The sequence below is a fragment of the Phoenix dactylifera genome, chromosome 5 (assembly GCF_051530095.1).
Source record: "Phoenix dactylifera cultivar Ajwa chromosome 5, Ajwa_hap1_PhDact_Kaust_v1.1, whole genome shotgun sequence".
NCBI lineage: Eukaryota > Viridiplantae > Streptophyta > Magnoliopsida > Arecales > Arecaceae > Phoenix > Phoenix dactylifera.
The window spans coordinates 3,778,427-3,799,041 of NC_143194.1; the positions used below are offsets into that span (position 1 = coordinate 3,778,427).

General features: G+C 35.7%; 2 protein-coding genes across 7 annotated transcripts; one reads left to right on the forward strand and one right to left on the reverse strand.

Annotated features, from left to right (window-relative positions):
* The first annotated feature begins 3,579 nt into the window (after positions 1-3,579).
* Positions 3,580-19,435, forward strand: LOC103704883 (omega-amidase, chloroplastic-like). 6 transcript variants are annotated; one of them, XR_016413117.1, is made up of 11 exons: positions 3,580-3,737; positions 3,924-4,040; positions 6,364-6,585; positions 6,723-6,816; positions 7,518-7,592; positions 13,783-13,861; positions 14,141-14,156; positions 14,270-14,356; positions 14,455-14,537; positions 14,610-14,746; positions 18,759-19,435. XR_016413117.1 is itself a non-coding variant. In XM_039129428.2 (10 exons), exons 1-10 carry the CDS (start codon positions 3,678-3,680, stop codon positions 14,686-14,688), a joined length of 912 nt encoding a protein of 303 aa, XP_038985356.2. In that variant the 5' UTR covers positions 3,580-3,677; the 3' UTR covers positions 14,689-14,911. The 6 variants fall into 6 exon arrangements, 3 of the variants coding, with proteins under 3 accessions (XP_038985356.2, XP_038985358.2, XP_038985357.2); XM_039129428.2 differs by lacking the exon at positions 18,759-19,435 and having other exon boundaries at positions 14,610-14,911; XM_039129430.2 differs by lacking the exon at positions 18,759-19,435 and having other exon boundaries at positions 14,477-14,537; positions 14,610-14,911.
* Positions 15,936-20,311, reverse strand: LOC103704884 (serine/threonine-protein kinase STY46-like). Its single transcript, XM_088722934.1, has 5 exons — positions 20,210-20,311; positions 19,433-19,711; positions 17,362-17,875; positions 16,709-16,851; positions 15,936-16,238 (listed from the first exon to the last, which is right to left on the reverse strand). The coding sequence occupies exons 1-5, from the start codon at positions 20,309-20,311 to the stop codon at positions 16,065-16,067; spliced, it is 1,212 nt and encodes a 403-aa protein (XP_088579060.1). The 3' UTR covers positions 15,936-16,064.
* Between the last annotated feature and the right edge of the window lie 304 nt (positions 20,312-20,615).

Genomic DNA, 20,615 nt, shown 5'->3' on the forward strand with positions numbered 1-20,615 from the left:
TACGAAGATTGTTGATCTTCGGTTGCATTCTCTTCGAGTTTTGTTTTTGCTACAACTGTCATGTGTCTTCTCACAGTCACATTATCGAACAAGTCAATCAGCCACATCGACAGACATGTTAGTCTATCATGCTAGTCAGACACATCCGTATGCCATATTGGCTTCTGAGTTGTTATGTTAACTTCTAATCTCCTACATTAGCTTCTGAGTTACTATAATAGCTCAAGTTTTGTCACATCAGGCTTCATGCTGCCATGTCAGCTTTTGATCTACTACCATATTAGTCTCTGAGCTGCTATGTCAACTTCTAGTCTATCACGTCAGCTTTCGAGCTATTACTTCAGCTCTTCATCTAGTACGACAGTTTTTCGGTACATTCATGATCTAATTTCTAAACTTAAGTTGGCATCTATAGTGCCATCTTGAGTTTGAGGAGGAATGTTAGCATAATTTTAGAGATCACGTAACAATCTACATCACCTATAATATTTTTCTTTATTATCGTGATTTTGTATCAATCTATATTATTATTTTTATTAATATGATCTTGTTAGATTGGTTTTAGGGATCACCTAACAACTTGTATCAGTCAGTAATAATTTTTATTGTTAGTATGATCCTATATCATTTTTTATTACTTTTCTTGTATAGAGTCTGTATACAAGTATATATAATCTTTGAGATGTACCGAATATGATGGAACAAAAAAATAAAATTACTTTTATCTCTTTTTTTTCTTTTTTTTTTGCAAATATTTTAATATTTTTTTTAGGGAAGTCTGCATGTTCTTTCTCTCCTACTACCTTCTTTTATTTTTTCCCCTTCTCCCTCCTAAGGCTGCCACAACCGGCATCAATCCCTAACGATAGCACCCTCTCCTACTTCTCTCTCTCTCTCTCTTTTTTTTTTCCCTAGGGTCTCCCAAGATATGGAAGGCTGCCGCAACCGGCAGCAACCCCTTGATGATGCTACCAAAAAAAAGTGTCAAAAATGGTAAGGTGAGATCACGGACCGACTATCGCAGCTCCATGCTAAGCCACATCAATTCGATCATGGTGTTCGCTTCGTTTCCAAAGTGAGCATGTTCCATTAGATCCACAACCAGGTCTATTTTTTTCACCATTTAAAAAAAAATCTTACTAGCAGATCCAAAGAGGGGTGGGGGGGGGGGGATTTCTTAAATTTTTCTTTTTTGTTTTGAATCTCCCACCATATTTGTAAAAGTCGTTATTTTTTGGGAATAAGTTGTTTTTAACTGAAGCCTTTTTTTGTCTTACTAAAAATGGTGCAGATCTCTGCGGATGCATCGGATAAGCTTTTTTTTTTTTTTCAAAAAAATCAATTCTTTCTGATAATCTTTTAGAAAATAAATAAATATATTTTTTAAAAAATTTTCTTCCTTCACACCTCGAGACTTTTTTTTCCTGTATGGTAGCCACTTGACAATGTGCCTTGCTTACGGACTTGAGAGAGGAAAGCAACTTTCCATACCCAGTTGCCCTCTGTACCTACTTTCGTTTCCACTCTTCTCCCCGTGGAATGTCGAAGGTCGGTACGTCGTAGCTACCCTCCCTGGGCAAAGTAAAAGGTGTGGTATACCTAATCCGAGCCACCAAAGAGGTGCGGTAACAAGCCTCAATTCAGGTTGCACAAATAGGCGGAAGCGACTGCAGCATATAGCGCACTTCCGCACATCACAGTTGTATCGACTGCACCATCCCTACATTAATTTCCTATTGATACGAACCTACCACCCTGATTTGACCTTTGTCTCCTCTGAACATCTAGTGATTAGGACCGGATGGGGAATAGGGTAGGGCCTATTGAAGAGGCTCTGACCCATCCGTCCCTACCATCCAAATAAAAAATGTCACATGCTCCATAAATGATACGGGCAGATTGTAGGGAGAGGAAGGCATGTTCTGCCTATCCCCTCCCATTCTTCTAATACAACATTTTTTTTTCTATTCTGGGACTTTTCTTCAGCTTGTCGGATAGGATCAGACCAGGGCTCAAATTTATTTACGCTCTAATTTTGGAAACTTCCTCATTTTGGGACACTATTATATATATATATATAATATATATATATACATATATATATATATATATATTGCTCTCGGGGTAACTTTTGGATGCATCAAATCCAATGGTCATGAAATAAGACCAATGGTCATGAAATAAGAGGGGGCGCTATGGATGATCTATGCTGCAACATGGAGATGCGAAGCAGCTCGACACGTGCCGCACATCCGATAGAGTAGCCAGAAAAGAGGTGGTTGCTACTGACGGGCATGTGGCCGTGAAGAAATCAGACACGCATCGCACTCAGGTCTTTCTTTTGATCGTCTTTTAATGTAGAGGATAGATGCGCTTTATTAGCTGCAGTGATGTCTTATTTTGCAAAGCTGGATTACTCGATGGATCATTGGACCTTGTGAAGCTGCGCAATTTTGCCGAATCTTCTTTCCTTCTCGGCCGAGGAGATCACGTAAGAAAAAAGATGTGTTTACGTAGATAGTGGTGAAAAAGCTGTCTTCTGTGACAGGTAGTGAGTACTACTTCGGAATGAGGGTTGATGTAATACATTAATGTGGGAATCGAAATAGTGAATGCACCTGGTATGTCCCTACTCAGGCTATATCCTAAGGTTTGGATCTAAATGTACTCTCGAATGGCTCCAACTTTGAAGATACCCAGACTTGGCCCCACCTGCTACCTTTGCCTCTACGTTCTTATTCACCGTGAGGCTATGCAGAAGGTAATTTATGCGTCCATAAGTTTATACAGACCACACCTGCTTGTTTTAGCAATTTTATAATCAGCTGACCTCCAGGTATAGGAACAAAACCTCATAAGACTCTAAAAAAAAAAACAGTAAGTTCTTTGAGCTGCACGAACCCCTTCTTGCCATTTCCCACATGTGAAGAGTACTTTCGTCACATATTGGGTGCCCTGTAGCACTATGCAGGAGTGGATGAGATGAAGCCACGAACAGTTTGTAATATAGATTCAGATCTTTTTGGGGTTCTGAAAGATCCTATAGATCAGACTTGTAGATCTTTCTCTTGGAACTATGGCGAAACTTCCTAGTTGAATATTAGCACGATAACTGATCTAATTTCCAATGTTAGTTTATTTTCTCTCTTAAAAAAAAAATAGTTGCTCTTAGGCAGCTCTTATCTCTTTCATATTTTTTAAAATAAAATCTCGCTTGAGGGCCTAAAATATGCTTCAACATTCGACTTCATCGTTTTGTTTAAGATTGTTGATGATCCGTACATTCGTTGTTTTTTTTTTTTTTGAGACAACACCCTTTTACATGAAAGCTAATAATGCTAATAGCACGAGTACTATATTATAGAACTCAGCTACAAATATTTTTTATAATTTTTTTTTGAATATTTTATATTCTGATTCTCATGAATTTATTCACGTATGCTATAACAAATCGGATTCAAAAAAAAAAAAAAAAATCCTGCTGAGAGACCCAATCAAGCGGCCTTGCACTCTGACTTCAGAATTTGCAGCCACAGTTTGTCACGCGCAACGCACGTGCCCAACACTATCAAATTTATACCTCCGGCTGTTCTTTGGGGAAACCAGTTCCGCTTCACCATCTCTCTTTTGTACGGTCAACCCCTGCTCATAACGGTGAGCGACTTGGCCCGCCAGCTATGGTTTCCAACGCCCGGATCCCGCCCCCTGTCCCTCCGCCCCAACCAAAGATCCCAAAGGTCTCTCTCTGGACTCGTCTAATCATTGATTGATCTCAAATTAAAATTCAAATCAACCAAAATTTATCTTCATTCTTAATATTCTCTTGTGAGTTGGAAAATATTAAATGAATCATGTTATCATGTATCAATTTTTTTTGGGGTTTTTAGTTGATTAATGTATGTAACTTTTGACTTGGGATTTAGTTCAAGATTGCACTCTGCCAGTTGCTGGTCACTCCGGACAAGGAGAGGAACATTGCTCATGCTCGGAAATCGATCGAAGATGCAGCAAGGAAGGGTGCAAAGCTGGTTGTATTGCCTGTAAGATCTATGTCTTCCATGCAACAGTATGGTGATGCTCGATTGGAAGCTTAATATAACATTCTATGAACACATCTTCAATTTAATATTAGTAATTGCAAATGTGTGTACTTTCTTATTAATTAATTGAGATGTGTTGGTATTTTGAATCTCAAAAGTGAAAACCTTGGAATACTAAGGGCAGTTGATCCATCTTATCTTGTACATTGGCAACTGGTGATTTTTTATTAGATGCTTCTTTAGGGGGTTTGGTGCTTGACAACGGATATTTCAAGGACAAGAGTCACTAATAAAAGAAAAGGTAGGGGTACGGTAAGTATGATTTTTTTTTGGTGGAAAGTTAGTTGCAATCAAGAACAGTAATCGGGTATATTTTTTCTTAACTAGGAACCCTGATTGGTCTTAAAGTAGTCTCTCTTCTTCTTATTCTTTGTATTCTTCTTTATCTTGCTCTACTTTGCCCTATCTCCTCTCTTCCTGTCTTACAGCACTGCTGCCAAACAGCAGAAATCTTGCTGATAGAAAATCAGATCAGAGGCTGTTTATATCATCATTGAAAGAAATAACTTTGAAAATGTCAGGATTCAGACCTAACTTCAGATCTGAATCGAAATTTCTGTTGGCTTAAATCTTGGAGTATACTATCTTCTAAGAGGCTGCATCAATCTTCAAGAGTAGAGAAATGCTTGATGAATAGATGCGAGCACATGATACACATTTATAATAGGGAGGAAAAATTGCATAAACCAATGCATTATCAAACTTATGTGCTGTATTATGAAGTTATGAGAGTGCATGGACAATTAAAGGCTTAGACAAATAACAAGAATTTTTGAAAATTATGTTTTCTACATACAAGTATGATTAATAGTCAAGCTGATTTTTTAATATCAACAATAGAATTGTATCCACCCTAACCCCCTGCTCCCCCGTCAAAAAAGAAAAAAGCTGTTTGGACTACTTATAGTTATTGTGCTTACCAATCTCTCCATATATTCTCTTTGAAACTTGGTTTGCATTCATCATGGATTTATGTACTCTTAATTAAAATGCAGCTCCATTAGCCAATGGTATTTGTAATGATGATGAGTGGTCTAGTTTGATATGAGATGGGTGGTCCAATTTGGAAATTGCAGATTTTAGGTTTCTTCTGCAAGGCCAGTTGGATGCTTCATGATATATATGTTTCAGAACACATCTAAAAGATAATGAACAAGTTCACAGGCCTATTTTGGTTTGGGATTTACATTAAAAAAAAAGAATCTTCTCTCTTGCTAGCATCTTTTATACAAAGAGATAGAGAGACACAACAATGTCAAAACTAGGATTGAAGTTGGGTGGATTAAACAGAAATACACCTTTAGATGTCATGTAATCATTGAATTTCATTTAGACTGGACGGGAAGTTTTGTGCGACTGTTATTAAGAGATTTGACAGGGTGGACAAGTGTACAAGGAGCATGGTGCTAAGAGAATATTGAGGTGGGTATTTGGTAAAATCAAAAAAATCATAGACGACATCAAGTTGAATAGGGAATTTTAGTAGTAGAATCATTGAAGATTACAAGTGAAAACTATATGAGATTGTTTGGCCACTCATGTTGAAAGGTTAGAAGAAAATGTAGACAAGAGAATATTGGAATGGGATTTCTAAGGGGTTTGAAGATAGTTTCTACTTTAGAGGACTTGACTTGGGATTGGAACTAGCAAATCCAGTTATAGCCAAATCCAAACGGAATAAGACTTATCTCTGTCTTTTCACTTTATTTCCTTTTATGGATTCATAATGACTAGGTATTAGTTTCTTATAGTTGTTACGAGTGCATCAAAATAACATAAGGTATGGTCATGAAAGATTATAAGTTGGCATTGCACCTTGATTTATAGGTTGATCTACTGGAGCCATCTCAACCTGTAGCTTGTATCGAAGAATATACTATGAACCGGAAGAGTTTGTTGTTGTGACTGCAAATTCTGTTTCTTGACCATTCCTTTTCTAAACTTAATTTGTTATTTTGATGCCTATGGAATGATGGTTTAACTTCTATTATGGCTAAATTTGATTTAGTACTTCTGATGATGTAGTCATCGACATTTTGCATAGAAGATTTGTAGCTTTAATTGTAATTTATAATAATTTTGTCCTAACAATTGGCGTCTGCCTCTTAAATTTGACAGTGAAAACATGGTGGTAAAATGATATGAGTATGACTGTCGAAATTTTGCTTGTTGTCAGTCACTTTTATTCACAAGTCCTAATCTTTGCTTATGCTTAACTGAAAAATCATGTGGGAGTTATTTTTTTTTTAAACATTTATAATAGGAAATATGGAATTGTCCTTTATCACTTCAGAACTTGTCAAAATATGCGGAGGATATAGATGCTGAAGCTGCATGCCCGTCAATCTCAATGCTATCAGAAGTTGCTCTTTGTAATGCAATCACGATAGTAGGTGGATCAATACCTGAACTGGCTGCAGGTCAGTTATTTAACACATGTTGTGTTTTTGGACCAGACGGGAAGTTAAAGGCCAAGCATAGAAAAGTAAGGACTGTACTGCTTTTCATGTGATTCATATAATTATGAAAAAAAAGTACACTTCCAAGTACACTAAGTTCTTCAGTCATAATTGATGGATCAAGAAAAGTCTAGTGTTTCAGTGACGTTGATATGATTTACAGCTGCATCTGTTTGATTTTGACATCCCGGGAGAGGTTACCTTCAGGGAATCTGATTTTCTTACAGCTGGAGAGGAACCAACTATTGTAGACACAGGTACTTCTCAAGGCTCAGTGCTGTTCATTATTCAATTATCTTGCACCAATTTCACTTTGCACCAAGTACTCCAAATAAAATGCTAGATGAACATTTTATGCTTGATTACTAATCTCGACAAACTTAAGATTAGCTATTTGCGTTCTATGTCTTTTTTGAGAAAAGGTAGCGATGAATTGGACAATAACATATGGCCCTTACCTCCAACTATCTAATGCTTTATCAATAATCAATGAACTCCTGAATAATTTGAGACCACATTCCAAATCAGATGAAGTTATACTTTTGAATATGTTAGCATATAACATCTCGAAAAAAAAAAATCAGCATATAGATGATTCTTGATGTGGATTTCTTTCAGTGGAAACAAAATTGATTTTCTGAAATTAAGAACATTATTGAGATATCTTAGTGAAATAACATTTGGAGTAATAAAGCCACTATCCAACCTTATTTGGTTTAGGTCAAGGAATTGGCAGATAATTAAGATAAAAGCTTGACGCTTGAGGTGGCTAATTTTCTGAATCATCTAAAGCTACAATGCCAGTATTAGAATTATCTAAAATTAAATCATTATATATCTCATGTTCCATCAGAGTTTCTCTTATAACTATAGATTTGAGGATGTGATAACCGTTTATTTGGCTTCTTTTTTAAGAATCCCATATATTTCAAATAACTGATGTGGAAGATTGGTGCAGATGTAGGGCGTATTGGGATAGGTGTATGTCATGATATCCGTTTTCCAGAACTTGCAATGTTGTATGGATCAAGAGGTATCATTTTTTCCCTTTATTAATCATGTTGACATACTATCTTTACCTTGGCTCCATGCAATTCATGTTTATTACTTAATATTTGTTTGTTTTGGTGTAGTTGCATGAAATTGGTCGGGCTAAACTTGTAGCATATAGTGATGTATATAGATACATTGAGCTTAGGAGAAGATGAGGGTATATACTGATTAGCAAATACATGGGAGCAGAAAATGGTATAAGTTAGAAGGTCCGTTAAGAGCTAGATGTTATGACCAAAAAAATGAAGGAATAGAGGAATGAAAAGATATTTCCACACAATGCTTTAAAAGGCAGTTGAAGCATGCAACTAGTTAAGGGACTGCAAAGTGCATAAGTAGTTAGTATTTTAAACTATTTAAAATAAATAAATATACTAAATACAATAAAAACAACATAACTATAGTAATATTTTTTTGATAAACAGCAGCAATTTTAAGAACAACAACAACAACGACAACTAACAATTAGTTTTTATTACATAATACTTTATAACTAATAGCAATGGTTACAACATAAGTAACATATTAATATTATTAATTCGTGTACTTGCCCCACTTCAAATCTATGTATGACCTTCTATCAGCTTGAACCCCCTCCATCTGCTTACATCCACATAATAGAGGTTTGTATAGATGGCCCCACAATGCTAAGCATGTTGTATATGCAGCTGGACAATTCTACACAGGCTGCATATGTAGTCGTGGAATGCTAAGTTGACCACCTTTTCTATCCATATGCAATATGATAACATATAGGTAAGCTGTGTGGTTGGAAGACGTCATCTGCATAGGTGGCCACATTCATCGCATTTCAAAGAACTACTCTTGTAGTTGCTGATAAGCAAGGGGCTAGATTTAAAAGAGAGAATTTTTGCATGTCTATCATTGGAAAAGTGAAAGCAAAAGCAACAAAAACTTCAAAGAGGATGACAATATTTAATGGGCAAAGGCTAAATGAATTGTTGACATTAAAATTTTTTAGTCATAACTTAGCTTATTTTTTCAAATTTTTAGAATTGAAAATTATCAATTTATTGTATTTCCCCTCTTTTTATAATAAATAAGAAATTTTAGGTAAAATTGGTTGTCAAATCACAAATTTAACGCTCATTTTATAGGCATCTATAAAAAGTATAATTTGCGCGATGCACCAGGTATAGTTTTTCTATTTGTTCTTGAAATATAATTAGACATATGATAAATTATAATAAATAGAAATCTTTAATAGCCAAATTTTTGCTTCACATTAAACAAATAACTTTAAGTATCAATTACTTTTAATTGATACTAAATGTTGATGGTAGTAAGATACTCTATTATCTAGTACTTTACTCACTTATCATTAAGGCAACAAATAATATAATACTTATAATAGATATCTATTTAAAAGTGACCCTTATAGACCTATCTTCCTCTTATATCAGCTATAAATGTAAATAATAACCATTTTTCACAACAACATATATTACTTTATTAATTTAGCATTTAATATTGTATGATGGATATTATAATAGCAATATGTAATAACAAAACATAGTGATAGTTTTAATCACCTTTCATTTGATAAACATATTATTTCTCAAAATATACATTTTTTTAGAAAAATTGATGCAAAAAATTGAACTTTGAAAAAAAATATTTAGTTAAAAATGATGCAAATGAAAATAACAGTTGTTATTGACATCAAAACCAACTATAATAACAATAACTATTGTGTTATAAGAGATACATTTATCAAAAGTAAGAAATTTATTTATCAAGAAGGAAGGTATTAAGAATTTATAAACTTATTAAGAGCAATTTTTTTTTTGATGAATATGATTGGTTCTCATCAAAAGTAGGAAGTTTGATGAATGACTATAGTCATTGTAGATATATACAATAGACTATCCAACATAAAGAACCATATTACATGAGAGTTTTGCTTATTATCTAAAATAAAGGACCATACTAATGCATTATTAATACATCCCAAAAGAAGAACCCTATTGAGCAAGAGCTCTACTTATTATCCAAAATAAAGAAATGCATTAATAACATTACTAATATGGGCATCCATGTGGCGAATGGAGAGCTCAACACAAGCTAAGCTTCTATTTTAGTTATATAATATAGGATTTTTTGTATGAATATCCTTCTAAAAATTCAAATTTGCTTGAATACCCTCTTAAAATTTATAGGGTTTTTTGCATGAATACCCTCCTAAATATTGGGTTTTGCATCAATACCCTTCCAAAATTAATATTTACATGTATACCCTTGTAAAACACTTGTTTTGCTATTCTACCTTTTTTTATTTTTGTTTTTGCATATGTACCTATGCTATCTAACAACGTTAAAAAATTAATGGTTTCAAATTAAAATGACTAAAATATCCTTAATGGGTAGACATGCAAATTGATCACGATCCCGGAAGAATATAGGGACAATAGTGTAATTTTCATTTTTTTTATTTTTAATTAATATAAATTTGATTTTTCTTAACTCCGTTAGAATAATTGTTATATTGGGGGCATTTGTACAATAATAGAGTTTTACGAGGGTATACATATAAATATTAATTTTGGAAGGGTATTCATGTAAAATTCGATATTTGGAAGGGTATCCATATAAAAAACCCAAATTTATATTTATTTCTGTACCCTCATAAAACACTATTTTTGCATAAATGCCCCTAATATAATGATTCTTTTAACACCATTAATAAAAACCATATTTATTTTAACTAAAAATAAAATAAAAATTTGGAATTACTTTTTTATCCCCCATCGCGATCGTTTTAGAAATATTTTTTTTACCCATCTATCCATTAAGGGTATTTTAGTCATTTTAATTTGAAACCGTTAATTTTTTAACATTGTTAGATGGCGTGGGTACATATGTAAAAACAAAGATAAAAAATAGGTAGAATAGAAAAACAAGTATTTTAAGAAAGTATATATGCAAATATCAATTTTGGGAGGGTATTCATGCAAAAATCGATATTTAGGAGGGTATTCATGCAAAAAATCCTATAATATAATTGAACCTATAGGAGAGGGCATTTTTATTCATGTTTGTTTGTGGTTCTAGCTAGCTCAAGAATTTTCTGTTAGCCAACCCTTGATATTGGGCTAACTTCAATCAAATGACCTTGTATAAATGCTGAAAAGAAGACTAAAATAATATAAAAGTTTTCTTCTATTAATTTTGATTCCTTTGTATTACAATGCTTAAGTTAAATGTGTGTGAATGAATAATGTATTCGTATTTGTTTTGCATTGAGTTACATCAGACATCACAAGAGAAAACAAACCTAGTTGAGGGACCTAGAGGTTCATTTCAACTTGACTTGTTAGTTTGAGAGCATGTAGGTCCAACATGATTTTTTTTTACTAAATTTAGGAACATGAAGATCCGTAGCGACTTGATCTGATCATGAAGTCCAGATGTGGTAGGAACTAGGTTTAAGAATTTAACTTCAACTTTGTAAGTCTTTACATTTCTAAAGTGCTGTAGCACTTTAACATATGTTTGGTAAGCAAACTGAGAAGTACTTTTGTATGACAAAATTACCATAAAGGACATTGCATAGTATTATACAACAGAGCATAATAAAACATAACATATATTAATACATAATATACGATATAGTATAATATTACTGTAATATAAAATAATATTATTATAATATAGTAATATGACATTGCATAGCAGAGCATAATAGTAATATAATTATTAGAGTAAATTAATTTTTCATAATATAACATAATATTAAATTATTTAACATAACATATTAATGTATTATGATATAATGTAATATATATTATATTTATAGTATAATACAATAATAAAGATATAAAATATTATAATTATAAGTATTAATTAATTTTCATAATATAACATAATATTAAATTATTTAAAATAACATATCAATGTATTATGATATAATGTAATATAATATAATATGTATAGTATAATACAATAATAAAGGTATAAAATAATATAATTATTAATATAAATTAATTTCTCATAATATAACATAATATTAAATTATTTAACAAAACATATTAATGTATTATGATATAATGTAATATAATATTATATTTATGTAGTATGATTAATGTATTCTTTTCTTTTCTTCTTTTTTCTTTTCTTTCCTTTTTCTTCTTTTTTTTCCTTTTCCTTTCTTTTCTTTTTTTCTTCTCTTCTTCTCCTTCCTCTCCCCCTTCTCCTTTCTTCTCCTCCCGCGCGGCCGGTGGCGCCGGAAGGAGGCCAGCCCACGGCAGCCGCGGGAGGGGGCCGGGCCGTGGCCGGCGGCGCTTGTGGCAGTCTTGGCTGCCGCGGCTGGCCCCCTGGGACGTGTTCTCCTCCCGCGAGGCCGACGACGCCGGAAAGGGGCTGGGCCGTGGCGGACGCGGGAGGGGGGCGAGTCGTGACCGGCGGCGGCCGCAGGAAGGGGGAGGGCGCCCCCTTCTTCTTCCTCTTCTTCGGCATCTCCCCACCATGGGAAACTCCTTCGGCAAACGCGGGAGGCGGGCGAGTCGTGACCGCCGGCGGCCGCAGGAAGGGGCAGGGCGCCCCCTTCTTCTTCCTCTTCTTCGACACCTCCCCACTGTGGGGACCTCCTTCTTTGGCACCTTCCCATCCGTCCATGACGGAGAAATCGTGGCCGGCGGCGGCCGCGGGAAGGGGAAGACCGACCCGTCTCCCTCTTCTTCAGCACCTCCCCACTGGGGAAGGGGGAGAGGGAGGGGGTGCGGCACTGCGGCGGTGGGGGAGAGGGAGGGGGTGCGGCGCTGCAGCGGCGTGGGGCGGGGCGGGGCAGGGGGGGTTGGGTGGGAGAGGAACAGGCGGTGGGAGAGGAATTTTTTTTTAAAAAATGGGGATATTTTGGTCAAAAATAGAGTTTTGCGACAAAGCTTAAAATACCGTTTTCGGAAAGCTCCAAAATGGAGCTTCTGCCAAAAAGCTATTTTCAGCTTTCCGCAAAAGCTGAAACAGCTTCCTAAAAATTTTACCAAACAACCATTTTTTATCTAAAAGTACATTTGGAGGGCCAGAAAGTGCTTTTTGGCCCTCCTAAAGCTCCCCGCAAACAGGGCCTTAAAATGCATTTCATTTCTTTGTTATTTTTTTTTGGCTGATTCATGTATCCAAAATTTGGTAATGTCACCTTTTCTAGCAAGGATCACCTTGTAATGCATTCTTGGTGCGCTTTTGACTCTAGATCACTGTTCTATGCTAATATTCATTGTCAACAGTAGACTGCCACCTTCTATGGTTCTTGTTTTGTTGTCTGCCGGTCCTTAACTAGCAACTTGGAATCTTATGTAACCCTTTCTTTTAGATCATAATAAATCATAAAGTGAGAGTTTTCTCAGAAGGTATCAGAAAAACAAATTAATATGTCTTAGAAATCCATCAGCAAACTGTAGATAAGGAAGTGGAACCGTATCCACGGAGTAATGGTGGGGGACAAGATCAAAGTGTAGTCCATAAGATAGCAGCTTACTGCCATTCTCTATCAAGCCACCAATAGAGAGCGGTACGACTAAGTGATGCTATAAGTTTGTCAGAAGGAACAAAGACAAACAATCTCCATGGATGCATGGGACTTCAGATGATTCTCAGCCTTGATACTCAAGGCAATACAATTGAGCTACTCTGTCAAATTTTTCCTTCCCTTAAGTTCTAGAGTTCCAGAAAAGCTGCAAAGCTAATGGGAAAATTATTGATCAGTCAGACCACTTACACAAAAGAGGGAAGCATATGTCCAGATCTATATTAATGAAAGATGAGAAAGAAGTTTGGATGATGCCCTGGAGAGTTGTGTAAGGGATACGAAGGACATCAAACTGGTTACAACAGAAACATCAAGCGAAAGGTCCACACGTCCTAGACTTACAATCTGCTAAGTATATTCTTCAATGAGAATTTTTTGACACTTTGCGTGGGTTGAATAAAAACCATCAATATCTAAATAGTAAAAATCATGTAGTGTTAGATTGCAATGTTCTATTCAAATAGTTCATTTTTTTTCTCAGCTAGGATAACATCTTAAAAATCAAGAGATGTTTCCTTCACAATTATATTCCAGCATCAATATATCTGATATTTGACTTTTAAATTCGTTATATTGGAGCTTGTTATAAAAGATTGGTGATTGTAGCCTGTGTCCTTGACCTCAGGGGCTCATTTGATATGCTATCCTGGAGCATTTAACATGAGTACTGGTGAATTGCTGTGGGAATTGATGCAAAGAGCAAGGTCCAAACATATTATAACTGTTTGCTTAGACTTCTTTCATTGCCTTGGACGGTCATTTTCCTTATGTCTTATAGACTTTCTTAAACTGAAATTGTTTTGAAGAAAAATATGTGTCCTTTGCATATGGATTATGAACACAAACTGATAGATGGTCCATAATGTGTGAACATGCACATGCATGATGCATCCCTGCATATGCCTTTTTAATTTTCTCTTGAAATGTAACTTCAATTGCGCTAACTATTGCTATTATTTGGTTCAATCATTGCATATATGCAGGGCTGCTGATAATCAGGTAATAATCTCTTGCTTTCTGCTTTTTTCTCCTCATTTCACTTGCTTTATGCTTCCTAATGCATAAATCCTGTTTTCCAAATTAAGCTTAAATAATACTAATTTCCGTGGCAGTTGTTTGTTGCAACTTGTGCACCAGCCCAGGACCCTAATACCAGTGCTGATTACATTACATGGGGTCATTCTGGTCTTGTTGGACCGGTAAGTGTAAAATAAAGGTAGCAAATTGCTCTGTATCCTGACAACTGCTGTTATATAGAGGCCTTTTAGTAAGTCTTTTACTTTTCACATTTTTGAAGTTCGGTGAAATAATTGCAACAGCGGGGAATGAAGAGACAACAGTCATTGCGGAGATCGATTATTCTCTGATCCAGTTCCAGAGGTATGGTTCTGTAGTAGTCACTGAAGTATCATTAAGATTCACATATCTAACTAAACAATGGAATGTCTGCAGGGAGTACCTTCCTCTTGAGGTGCAAAGGCAGGGAGATATGTACAAGATGGTTGATGTCCTTGGAGGGAATGCTCAGTGATGCTCATGGAAATATTCTTGCATCTCTAATATGAAGTTATTCAGTTGGATAAGAACTAGCATGGCTCCTCTATTACCTCTTTCTTGTTGTATCCATATGTTGAAGTACATTAACTAGTAGCAGAATAATTTATGAGAAATATCAGATATGATTGTTGTATCTATAACTTCAGGAATTGCTTTTCTGGTAACTGATGTTTGCTCAAATTTTATTCTTCAGTCTAGTCAAACTTTGTCTTCTTGATCTTTTCTTTGATTAATAATGTATCTATGTCTACTTCAGTACAATTCAGATTTCAGAACTACAGAAAGCAACACAAACATAAAATGTTGAACAAGCAAAAGATGGGACATGAGCTCTAATATATTTGTATATGAAAAATTTATGTGAATTACGTGCTTCTGATCCTATTTTCATTATGCTACTAGTGTATACAAATCTAAATAACATGCAAGTTTGTATGGGTTTTATTGATTGAAGATCTATGTTACATGGACTTGAGTACGATTGTCAGGTGTAAATATGTGTCTAAATATTGGGTAATTGTTAGGAATTTCTTCTTGCAGATCCACACCCAAGTGTCATTATCATACCCCTTTCTAAGTCTTGGGTGTGGGTACTTGGGGAAACTTCGAGGTTTTCGCAACAAATTTCAAAATTGAATTCAATATATTTTGTTTGTATTCCCTCAGCCAAGTTTAGCTCACAAAATACCAGTAAAGAAAGCCATGCAGCTTTACTTCACACTGTATTTTTACGAATAGTATGTTGTGTCATGCCATTGTTGCCACTTGTTTGTCTAACATCTTGTCTGCAGAAAAATTCTTTTCTCCCTGCATTCCAGCATAATGATGTCTTGGCATTATTAGAAATCATTACATATGAAATACTAATATTTGTTTTCTCAGATATAAGCTATACAAGCTATATTATTGTCTCAATACCCTCTCAGGTCAGACTTTGGAGGAAATGTTGCCTCCCAAACTATAAAACTACCCATTCTGGGCCCATATTTGCCAACCACCGCTGTCAAGTCACTCTCCCTCTGGAGGAGATAATATTGTATTCATGTGACTTAGACCAGAAACACATAAAACTGAATTTGACTTAAGCCAGGGCCTCTTGACTCCTGTAATTGCATTCATGCATGGTTATGTATTCTGAAACATGAATTAAGAAAGAAATATTCTGCTGTAGGATTGCAAAATTAGAGTCTTGGAGTGGGATTGCAGCTAGAAACTGCCAGTTTTTCCTGAAAGAAATTGAATAAACGACCATGTTGGCTCTAGGCCATACATGTTTGCTTTGTCTGGTTCTTTTTTTTCTTTTTCATTTTCATGTTAATAATCATTACTAATTACAATAAGCATCTAAATCTAGTTGAATTTCTTCTGGATCGTTCTAAGGTTAGAAGTGATAATTGCAAATGAAGGTCTAGTTGAAGCATCTTCATTCCATGAACAACATATGAGGTCTATGAGCTCTTTGAATTGGCCATCATCCTCGGGCAGTGCTGGCCGAAGCCTGCCTTCTCCAACTTCCAATGCAATCTGTAAGGGAACGCATATAAGAATAAGATTATCTGCTGATCTTTGCATGAAAAGAAATTGCACGACAGCATGATTTTATCAAGATCTAGATTGCACCTTGATCTTTTGTATGACTTTATTTATGGGCATTGAGTTTTTTTTGGTAAATTTAGTATCTTCGCAGAAGCTTGGTGGGCATATACATTGCTTGTTAGTAGCTGGGAAGTGTGGAGTAGCTCCCAGTAACTTTTGGGGAAAGATATTGAACTTGTGATATGATGTTTAATGTACTTAGGGACTACTCAAGCTCAGAATTTTTAGATTTGGCTTGTTATTTGATATTACAAAGATAATTTTGACTTGCTTCAACATAAGATAATATCTGAAATGCATTATTATTGTGAACCATATGCATATTGTTCCTAGAAAGCTAGAGCATACATGTTTAGGAAGGTTCATCTTGAAGGTCTGAGCAGGTGATTGGATTATACCTTACTAGGATTGAAGCTGGTCTCTATGTATGGATGTTGACCGGTGATCAGCTCATTCAATATGATGCCAAAGCTATAAACATCACATTTTTCATTGTATGGTTCACAATGGATTACCTCAGGTGCCATGTACTCATAAGTCCCTGAAAATTGAAGAGGAAGCATTTAGGAGTCAAACATTACAGAAGCAAATTAATTTAATATTAATACAAAGTTTTTTTTTCCTTCTCGCTAACTATTGAACATAAATTTGTTTGTCCCTCTGTCAGTATATATGAAAGGTCAGCCCTGTGCATGTTATGCACCTGGTTATTTAATTGAAATGATGTTTTTCTATTGCTGGTCGTTACTAAAAATTCAGGATGAATTGATGACTTAATCTCACATCAGTAGCCCAGTCTTTTACTGTATTGAGAACTGAACTGAAGATAAGGTTGGCTTCAATTAAATCGTGTGTTACATATCTGACCAACTATGAAGGAAAAAAAAAATCCTTGCAGTCTAGCAGTCACCTGGTTTCCAGGTTTGAGGCCGAGATTTTTGTAAGGGCAAGGGATGGCATTTGAGAATTGGCATCTGTTGGATGATGATTTTCATGGACAATATGCAATCCTACATTACTTCACGCAAGTTTGTAGACATTAGATTCTTACCCAATTCTCCTGTTAGTGCTGCCTCTCCCTCAGGCAGGAATCGAGCATGCCCAAAGTCAGCCACTCGCACATGCAAACAATCATCCAGGAGTATGTTACTTGGCTTCAAGTCTCTGTGGATGACCTTGGGTTTTTGTTCGTGAAGGTATTGCATCGCCTGAGCAATTTCCAACCCCTTCTCTATCCTTTCTTTCAAAGGGGGAAGAGGTACTGACCTTTCTCTTTGCCTCTTCTTATTCCCATGCAGCCATTCTTTTAAAGTCTTTCCACTCAACAGCTCTGTGACCACCCATCCATTTTCTGGTGGCAGGAGACATGCGCCAATTAATCGCAACACATAAGGGTGGTGTTGACGTGAAAGAGTATCAAGTTCCTGTGCAAAGAATGCTTCACCACCTTCATTTAATTGGAAGTATGTGGGGTATATCCACTTAACAGCAACATCAAGGCCTCGCCAAGTCCCCCTGTATATGTCAGCAGTTGTCCCTTGGCCTATTTGTTCATGCAACTCTATCTGCTTGGAGTAAATTGCATTTTTCATTGTTAGTTGTCGATGGGAAGCAGCATGTCTATTACCTTCTGCATGGATATTAAACAATTAGCATGCAGTTATAACCATAGCAAATAGGCTAATCCCAGAAGTTTGTGGTTCGGGATGTGCTTGTGATCGGTTCCAATTAATGTCTTTTGAACTTGCTATCATAAACATCTTCACTTAGCGACACCATCTCATTGTGGTACCTTAATTAGAATCTCAACCTATCGCTATCTGTCACTAGATTGTAGTTTATGATGATAAAAAGTTCATGTCTTTTGTGAGCTTGAAGAGTTATTAACATTGGTATCTGATAACCATCTCAGGTGGGTACCTTGAAACCTTGACACCAGAGACACCGCTCAGCACTCAATACAAAATGTGCTTTTTGTTTTTTTGCTACATGTAAATTTGTCCAGAGATTGTAACAACCGAGGTTGTTGCTCAAAGCTTAAGATTTTTTTTTTCTTAAAAAATAGTGATAGATTATTTGATAATTAATCTATAGTGTTTATTGTGATTACAGATATTACGATTTTTGATAAATGATGACTAATAACTTTTCAACCTTGGATCCTTAGTTTCTGTAAATATATCAGCTTGTTCAAATGTTTTTCCAGTATTGAATAACTTTTAACTGTACAATCAGTTAAGTGAAGGAAGTTTTAGCACATCATTCCTTCATTCTTTTAACAATATTATACATAGAGATATATTCTTTATGCGGTATTAGCAGCCAAAATAAAGTAAGTTGTTGAGTTATGAACCACTTTTGTCATGATACTATAATAAACATAAAACCTGTAATATAGTTTCATTCATGATAAATAAGTCAGTACTTGATGACTAATACACCATCCAGGTTGTCAAATATCTGTTTCTTGCTGAGATGGCTCAAGATGATGAAATATCATACAGATTTCATCACTATGGTTGGCTTGAAGTAAACAGTTGAGACAAATGTTATTGATTTTTGCCAGCGGCTCTAAATAGCACTTTGAGGATTATCAAAAAGTCAAACTTGGATTGCCATGGACATGCATATCTGAACTTAAGTGTTACCTAGCAATATTTATATTGATGTCAGAATTTATGACAGTAATGCAATCCCCGTACATGATCAAAATATGATTATTCTGTTGGAAGGAATTTGGTGCTATGTCATGTCCCCAATGTCACATATGAAGTAGCTTTTTTTTTCTCATGTTGTTGGGTTTGTAGTTAACTTTCATTGTTTCTGTCTGATTAATATCTTGGTCCTCTTGTTAGAACCTATTTATTTGTAATATGCTTTTCTCCTGGTTAAAAGTGGATATAAGCTGCAATTTCTTGTGCAATATCATGGATAATGCTCTTAATGAGCTTTAGGCATGATTATCTCTACGTGGATGCCTATGTATTAGCATCCTTGCTTCACATGCTATGAAGTCTTGTGTTGTCAACTGTTGCAAATGGAGGAGTTTAGTGGGGTACACTCTGCAGAGGCATTACATAAGAATGATAATAAGATTGAAAGAGAAGAATACAAATGCTCACCTCATGCGGCTGAATAAACCATCCATTGATCTTTGCTTGATCCCTGATGGCTGCTAATTGAGGATCACCGGTCATTGTATCAACTGGTTTTGAGATTGTTTCATGATTGAGTTTTGTGGGATGAGAGGGTTGCTGGTTGTTGGATATGTGGTGCAGGAAGCCATTCTGCTGTGCAATGTCTAAGCAGAACCTGAGATATTCCTTCATGTTCTCCAGACGAGCTTTGTAAGTATCCTTGAGATCTCTCTGACGTTGAAGCTCCTCTCTGAGTTCGTCAGCCTTGATTGCAAAACAGAAAAATACTTCAACATCCAGAAAGAGCTAGTTTTCCTATCTAAACCATAACTATTTGTTGTTTGTTTTTCAATTTTTCATTTTTCACCTTCAAATTTCTGTTCTTTTTTGAAATCCAGGGTTCTGAAGTCATCCTGAAATACCATTTGGTGCATTTAAGATGTCTTCTCTAGTCTCCACTGTAATGCTCGAGGAATTTTTGCTGATTGTTTTTAATTTCTCAAATTCCTGTTCTTTTTTGAAATTCAGGGATCTGAGTTGTCCTAAAATATCATTTGGTGCATTGGTTGGGGAAGATGGCTTCTCCAGTCTCCAGCACATTGCTTGAGGAATGCTGAAATATTGTGGAGAGGTAAGATTTTGGTTCTCTCTTATTTATGCTGAAATATGGGCATCTACAAGCAGTTCATAGTTGATGGTGCAGTCATAGAAAATGGTAACTGAAATTCTGAAAAACTTAACTCATGCTTCATTATGAGTTACCAAGACCTTATTGCTGCTTGATACCTGCTGCTGAAGACTTGCCATGGTTGACTGCTGCGTCTCTGGAGCGCAGAGAATAACATGGCAAAGACCCTGCAGCATCCACCATGCTGTTGAGACTTCCTCCCCACTACTGGAGATCTCTGGATGGGAGATGATGGTTGACTGGTCGGTATTTTTCTTTGTTTAATCTGCTGATCCTTCTGCTGGATGCTCATAGTTTCTGCTTAACTTTTTGTACAGAAACAATGAATTGAAGGAAAGGGAGGAGGGAGAAACTAGTGGTAAGGGCGTCTTTTATACTGATTTCTTCCTCGGCATTGTTCTATGAGGAGCACTGGATATTGTTGCTTAGTGATGGGAACTGATGAATTCGGCGATTTGTTCGAGGTTATTTAGAGGATAA